General features: G+C 46.7%; 1 protein-coding gene across 1 annotated transcript in view; it reads right to left on the bottom strand.

Moving 5' to 3' along the window:
* LOC136679086 (eukaryotic translation initiation factor 4E type 2-like) overlaps positions 1-5,739 on the bottom strand; it is a 13,289-nt gene extending 7,550 nt beyond the window's left edge. Inside the window, exons 1-3 of the mRNA XM_066657369.1 lie at positions 5,594-5,739; positions 420-531; positions 1-79 (exon numbers count right to left, since the gene is read on the bottom strand). The exon at positions 1-79 is cut by the window's left edge and continues 56 nt beyond it. Coding sequence (XP_066513466.1) covers positions 1-79; positions 420-531; positions 5,594-5,739 — 337 coding nt within the window. The remainder of the gene's footprint in view (positions 80-419; positions 532-5,593) is intronic.
* Positions 5,740-7,591: the final 1,852 nt, after the last annotated feature.

Genomic DNA, 7,591 nt, shown 5'->3' with positions numbered 1-7,591 from the left:
GTCTGCCTGGGGTTCTCCGGGAGTACCAAAACGTGTAGTTATACTGCAGAGGGTGTTCCCCTGCCCCAGGAACCACAGGCTACAACACAAAGGAATAATGGTTTTGCTGCTTTCATCAAGTTCATGAGTTCAGTAAGAAGTGTTAGAGCAGGGAAAATGCAGGGTCAACATCTGGTATTTTTTTGCCTTTATCCATTTTTTCCTCACATTTATTTGGCACCAGTTCTAGCCACTATTAAAGGGCTCGCCCAATCACATACAACCTTTCTCTAACTCATGTCCAGATTTGTTATTTAAATAAGAGCGTTAATGCTTGGACCACTACCAACTCCCAGGTTTTTTTTTAAAAATACAATCCTGAGCAATTATATCTAATGTATTATGGTTAAATTTACAGCCGTGTGTAAACAGACACAGACCTTCTTCTTGATAGTGTTTTGGTCCTTCTCCTCATCTTCGGCTTTTTCCTTCTCACCGTCTTTCGGTGAACCGTTGTCTTGGTCATGATCTCCGCTATCGTCATCTTTCAGCCTGCAGTAAACACAGTAAAGACATTAATGACTTTTTCTGGGGCAAAGACAACATTTGCCAACACAAAATTAACATTTATATAATGTTTAAAAAAAGTTAGTCACTTTACATTTGGAACTGAGGAAGAACACATCGCTCAATCTGCCCCTGTCCCAACTCTGAATGTGTTACATAAAATTAAATGTGTTTCTATTATTATCTAATGACAATTAAGCTGGTAGGTGTTCTCTCTGTGTCTGCGTGGGTTTCCTCCGGGTGACTGTCTGTGAGGAGTGTGGTGTGTTCTCTCTGTGTCTGTGTGGGTTTCCTCCGGGTGACTGTCTGTGAGGAGTGTGGTGTGTTCTCTCTGTGTCTGCGTGGGTTTCCTCCGGGTGACTGTCTGTGAGGAGTGTGGTGTGTTCTCTCTGTGTCTGCGTGGGTTTCCTCCGGGTGACTGTCTGTGAGGAGTGTGGTGTGTTCTCTCTGTGTCTGCGTGTGTTTCCTCCGGGTGACTGTCTGTGAGGAGTGTGGTGTGTTCTCCCTGTGTCTGCGTGTGTTTCCTCCGGGTGACTGTCTGTGAGGAGTGTAGTGTGTTCTCTGTGTGTCTGCGTGTGTTTCCTCCGGGTGACTGTCTGAGGAGTGTAGTGTGTTCTCTGTGTGTCTGCGTGGGTTTCCTCTGGGTGACTGTCTGTGAGGAGTGTAGTGTGTTCTCTGTGTGTCTGCGTGGGTTTCCTCCGGGTGCGCCGGTTTCCTCCCACGCTCCAAAAACACACATTGGTAGGTGGATTGGCGACTCAAAAGTGTCCGTAGGTGTAAGTGTGTGAGTGAATGTGTGAGTGTGTCTCGCCCTGTGAAGGACTCGCACCCCCTCCAGGGTGTGTTCCTGTCTTGCACCCAATGATTCCAGGTAGACTCTGGACCCACCACCACCCTGAACTGGATAAAGGTCACAGACAGTGAATGAATGAATGAATGAATTGATCAAACTGGTATTCAAAAATATTGGAAAAATCTTCTTTGTTCATCTTCAAACAAACTTTCAAGAGAATAAACAAATCAGAAATGCTTGTTTTTAATTGCATTCTACATAGAACTCCCAAATATTTACTAGTTTCTAGCAAGAAAACACATATTTATTCAGAACAGTGTGTTAAACAGAAACAGGGTTAAAAACTTGTGTACTTGAGTATGAAAGTCATTTTTTGGTATAATGAATCAAAGATGGACCAAGATCTAATTCTGTCATAGGCACCAGCAGCATTCACCTGGCTCATTTAAAGAGAACATCTACGACTGTGGGGAAATGCAGTCCTCTCTGGTTGTTTACATTAAGGTACGGTGTGTGAGTAAGAAGCGACTGTATCTTTTAATGTGGAGCGGTGTGTGTGAGTAAGAAGCGACTGTATCTTTTAAGGTGGAGCTGTGTGTGTGAGTAAGAAGCGACTGTATCTTTTAAGGTGGAGCTGTGTGTGTGAGTAAGAAGCGACTGTATCTTTTAAGGTGGAGCTGTGTGTGTGAGTAAGAAGCGACTGTATCTTTTAAGGTGGAGCGGTGCGTGTGAGTAAGAAGCGACTGTATCTTTTAAGGGGGAGCAATGCGTGTGAGTAAGAAGCGACTGTATCTTTTAAGGTGGAGCGGTGCGTGTGAGTAAGAAGCGACTGTATCTTTTAATGTGGAGCGGTGTGTGTGAGTAAGAAGCGACTGTATCTTTTAAGGTGGAGCGGTGTGTGTGAGTAAGAAGCGACTGTATCTTTTAAGGTGGAGCGGTGTGTGTGAGTAAGAAGCGACTGTATCTTTTAAGGTGGAGCTGTGTGTGTGAGTAAGAAGCGACTGTATCTTTTAAGGTGGAGCTGTGTGTGTGAGTAAGAAGCGACTGTATCTTTTAAGGTGGAGCTGTGTGTGTGAGTAAGAAGCGACTGTATCTTTTAAGGTGGAGCTGTGTGTGTGAGTAAGAAGCGACTGTATCTTTTAAGGTGGAGCTGTGTGTGTGAGTAAGAAGCGACTGTATCTTTTAAGGTGGAGCTGTGTGTGTGAGTAAGAAGCGACTGTATCTTTTAAGGTGGAGCTGTGTGTGTGAGTAAGAAGCGACTGTATCTTTTAAGGTGGAGCGGTGCGTGTGAGTAAGAAGCGACTGTATCTTTTAAGGGGGAGCAATGCGTGTGAGTAAGAAGCGACTATCTTTTAAGGTGGAGCGGTGCGTGTGAGTAAGAAGCGACTGTATCTTTTAATGTGGAGCGGTGTGTGTGAGTAAGAAGCGACTGTATCTTTTAAGGTGGAGCTGTGTGTGTGAGTAAGAAGCGACTGTATCTTTTAAGGTGGAGCGGTGTGTGTGAGTAAGAAGCGACTGTATCTTTTAAGGTGGAGCTGTGTGTGTGAGTAAGAAGCGACTGTATCTTTTAAGGTGGAGCTGTGTGTGTGAGTAAGAAGCGACTGTATCTTTTAAGGTGGAGCTGTGTGTGTGAGTAAGAAGCGACTGTATCTTTTAAGGTGGAGCGGTGCGTGTGAGTAAGAAGCGACTGTATCTTTTAATGTGGAGCGGTGCGTGTGAGTAAGAAGCGACTGTATCTTTTAAGGTGGAACGATGCGTGTGAGTAAGAAGCAACTGTATCTTTTAAGGTGGAGCGGTGCGTGTGAGTAAGAAGCGACTGTATCTTTTAAGGGGGAGCAATGCGTGTGAGTAAGAAGCGACTATGTTTTAAGGGGGAGCAATGCGTGTGAGTAAGAAGCAACTGTATCTTTTAAGGTGGAGCGGTGGTGTGAGTAAGAAGCAACTGTATCTTTTAAGGTGGAGCGGTGGTGTGAGTAAGAAGCAACTGTATCTTTTAAGGTGGAGCGGTGCGTGTGAGTAAGAAGCAACTGTATCTTTTAAGGTGGAGCGGTGCGTGTGAGTAAGAAGCGACTGTATCTTTTAAGGTGGAGCGGTGTGTGTGAGTAAGAAGCGACTGTATCTTTTAAGGTGGAGCTGTGTGTGTGAGTAAGAAGCGACTGTATCTTTTAAGGTGGAGCGGTGTGTGTGAGTAAGAAGCGACTGTATCTTTTAATGTGGAGCGGTGCGTGTGAGTAAGAAGCGACTGTATCTTTTAAGGTGGAGCGGTGTGTGTGAGTAAGAAGCGACTGTATCTTTTAAGGTGGAGCGGTGCGTGTGAGTAAGAAGCGACTGTATCTTTTAAGGTGGAGCGGTGTGTGTGAGTAAGAAGCGACTGTATATTTTAAGGTGGAGCGGTGTGTGTGAGTAAGAAGCGACTGTATCTTTTAAGGTGGAGCGGTGCGTGTGAGTAAGAAGCAACTGTATCTTTTAAGGTGGAGCGGTGCGTGTGAGTAAGAAGCAACTGTATCTTTTAAGGTGGAGCGGTGCGTGTGAGTAAGAAGCGACTGTATCTTTTAAGGTGGAGCGGTGTGTGTGAGTAAGAAGCGACTGTATCTTTTAAGGTGGAGCTGTGTGTGTGAGTAAGAAGCGACTGTATCTTTTAAGGTGGAGCGGTGTGTGTGAGTAAGAAGCGACTGTATCTTTTAATGTGGAGCGGTGCGTGTGAGTAAGAAGCGACTGTATCTTTTAAGGTGGAGCGGTGTGTGTGAGTAAGAAGCGACTGTATCTTTTAAGGTGGAGCGGTGCGTGTGAGTAAGAAGCGACTGTATCTTTTAAGGTGGAGCGGTGTGTGTGAGTAAGAAGCGACTGTATATTTTAAGGTGGAGCGGTGTGTGTGAGTAAGAAGCGACTGTATCTTTTAAGGTGGAGCGGTGCGTGTGAGTAAGAAGCGACTGCATCTTTTAAGGTGGAGCGGTGCGTGTGAGTAAGAAGCGACTGTATCTTTTAAGGTGGAGCGGTGCATGTGAGTAAGAAGCGACTGTATCTTTTAAGGTGAAGCGGTGTTTGGTGTCTGAAGTGTATACTGTCTGTAAGTGTTTATTCACTGTTTGAATTCCCACTGAAGCTCATGTGTAACTCGAGTTTAGTTTTGTAGCACGTTCACAAAAATAGATATGTAACCCAATAAAGGGTATAGCACTGCTTTTTACAGAGATCAGTTCTATATTTCAATTAGACTGTCAGTGGATTTTGAATACTCTCTCATACAGCATTCTTTGATCACAGATGAAGTACTGGAAGATGATTAACACAAACTGTGCAGCAACTTTGCACCAAAAGCTGGACTGACAGGGAAGGTGTGTCTGAGTGTACACAGTTTTAAAACCCCAGCAGCAGCAGCTCAGGAACCACGTCAATGCCACTGCAGTGCTGATAATGACCCACTGCCCAAAGAAAACCCGGGCTGTGTGGGTCCTGACCACAGAAGAACACAGTGAAAGGGGCAGAGCAACACACAAGTCTAGAGTCTCTAATTGTAGCACTACAAAGTTCAGCTGTGTGGAGCTAATTAACATTAACTGGAGAAATTAAAGACATTTTAATGTTTATAATTATATCCACGAATTTATAAATAAAGACTGAGCACGCATTAGACCTGGCATTGGAAATCAGGACTTGGGCAGAAAGCGTGTTATAACAAGGGCGTAACCTTGAATACAAATAATTAACGTTAGCCCTGGTCATTTACACCACATTAATGCCTATTCAGACTGTTATTTAGTGCTATGTGACTTATCTCAGTGGGTGTCAACACGGGGCAGATATGAGGAGATAAATGTCGGTGAGAGGCTAAGTGCTAAATCCCGGTGTAAATCGCAGAAAGCGACGAGAGGCGCTGGTTGTGGCCACGTAGTGAGCCACCAGCCCCCGCTGTACATTCACTACTAAACCGGGGATTAGACTGAGGCCTGCGAGGCCACACCGCCGCAGAGTTTACAGCAAATTAAAAGTCTTCAGACAAAAAAACACTAAGTGTATTTACATCGTGTTCTTGATGTCAGGTTTAGGGTTCTGTGTGTGTGTGTGCTGTCATTCGCTCAGTGGAGCCCTCAGTAAACGCGTGTGTGTGTGTGTGTGAGAGAGAGAGGAGAGACACACCTCTTCTGAGCTGCACCGCACCGATGACCCGTATACCGCCGGTTTTACATCGACACAACGGAAACACGGCCTTAAACGGCGCATAAAACTATTCTGGGGACTTTAGAAATTACTCACGCGTCGAATTTGTTGTTCATTCTCCGCTGCGTTTTACTCTCTCCGCTCGCGCTCCCTTCGAATCCGCAGGCAGAGCGGCGCGCGCGCGCTACCTCGTGGTTGGCGCGCGCACAACAACCTGGGGATATCCGTGACAAACCATCCATCCATCCATTATCTGTAACCCTTATCCAATTCAGAGTCGCGGTGGGTCCAGAGCCTACCTGGAATCATTGGGCGCAAGGCGGGAATACACCCTGGAGGGGGCGCCAGTCCTTCACAGGGCAACACACACTCACACATATTCACTCACACCTACGGACACTTTCGAGTCGCCAATCCACCTACCAACGTGTGTTTTTTGGACTGTGGGAGGAAACCGGAGCACCCGGAGGAAACCCACGCAGACACAGGGAGAACACACCACACTCCTCACAGACAGTCACCCGGAGGAAACCCACACGGACACAGGGAGAACACACCACACTCCTCACAGACAGTCACCCGGAGCGGGAATCGAGCTCCAGGTTCCTGGAGCTGTGTGACTGCGACACTACCTGCTGCGCCACCGTGCCGCCCCGTGACAAACCAACTTCTTCGAAAGCCTGGTTGTTTCATTATTATGGAAGTTGCTGTCTCAGTGTTTCGAAATACTGTCTCAGTCTTTTAAGATAGTATGTCAAAAATATTGAGATATTATCTTATTATTTTCAGAAACCAAGTCAATATAACTCAAAATAAGATGATATACTAAGTCAAACATAGTGAGATATCTCATTATTTTGAAATACTACCTCAGAAACTGATGTTGTGATACCATACTGCCACATGTTGAAATACTGGAGGAGACAGGAGAAGCCGCTCAAAATCCCCACTGTAGCGGCGTCCTGTGGGGGATACACAAGAATATTTTGGAGCCCAGATTGTACATGAGCATGGAGAGGGCTACACACAAACTTAACTCCGAATCACAAATATGCAGCAGGTTTAATCAGATAAGCAAATATTAGCCGGTGTTTAATAAATATTCACAATGCATTTAATTGGATGGATTTGACATTTGGCTCCATGCAGCACCTGTGATTGGCTCTGGATTATTAGGGGTGTACTGAAAGCAAGCATTGTGATAGGCTCAGTTCATCACTAGTCAACGTCACTTTTGAATAGGATCTGTTTGCCCAATAGGGCAGCACGGTGGCGCAGCAGGTAGCTATCGCAGTCACACAGGGACCTGAAGGTTGTGGGTCCCGCTCCGGGTGACTGTCTGTGAGGAGTGTGGTGTGTTCTCTCTGTGTCTACGTGGGTTTCCTCCGGGTGACTGTCTGTGAGGAGTGTGGTGTGTTCTCCCTGTGTCTGCGTGGGTTTCCTCCGGGTGACTGTCTGTGAGGAGTGTGGTGTGTTTTCTCTGTGTCTGCAAGGGTTTCCTCTGGGTGACTGTCTGTGAGGAGTGTGGTGTGTTCTCCCTGTGTCTACGTGGGTTTCCTCCGAGTGACTGTCTGTGAGGAGTGTGGTGTGTTCTCCCTGTGTCTGCGTGGGTTTCCTCCAGGTGACTGTCTGTGAGGAGTGTGGTGTGTTCTCCCTGTGTCTACGTGGGTTTCCTCCGAGTGACTGTCTGTGAGGAGTGTGGTGTGTTCTCCCTGTGTCTGCGTGGGTTTCCTCCGGGTGACTGTCTGTGAGGAGTGTGGTGTGTTCTCCCTGTGTCTACGTGGGTTTCCTCCGAGTGACTGTCTGTGAGGAGTGTGGTGTGTTCTCCCTGTGTCTGCGTGGGTTTCCTCCAGGTGACTGTCTGTGAGGAGTGTGGTGTGTTCTCCCTGTGTCTACGTGGGTTTCCTCCGAGTGACTGTCTGTGAGGAGTGTGGTGTGTTCTCCCTGTGTCTGCGTGGGTTTCCTCCGGGTGACTGTCTGTGAGGAGTGTGGTGTGTTCTCCCTGTGTCTGCGTGGGTTTCCTCCGGGTGACTGTCTGTGAGGAGTGTGGTGTGTTTTCTCTGTGTCTGCAAGGGTTTCCTCTGGGTGACTGTC

The sequence above is a fragment of the Hoplias malabaricus genome, chromosome Y (assembly GCF_029633855.1).
Source record: "Hoplias malabaricus isolate fHopMal1 chromosome Y, fHopMal1.hap1, whole genome shotgun sequence".
Classification (NCBI taxonomy): Eukaryota; Metazoa; Chordata; class Actinopteri; order Characiformes; family Erythrinidae; genus Hoplias; species Hoplias malabaricus.
This window is presented reverse-complemented; position numbering and strand designations above follow the sequence as displayed.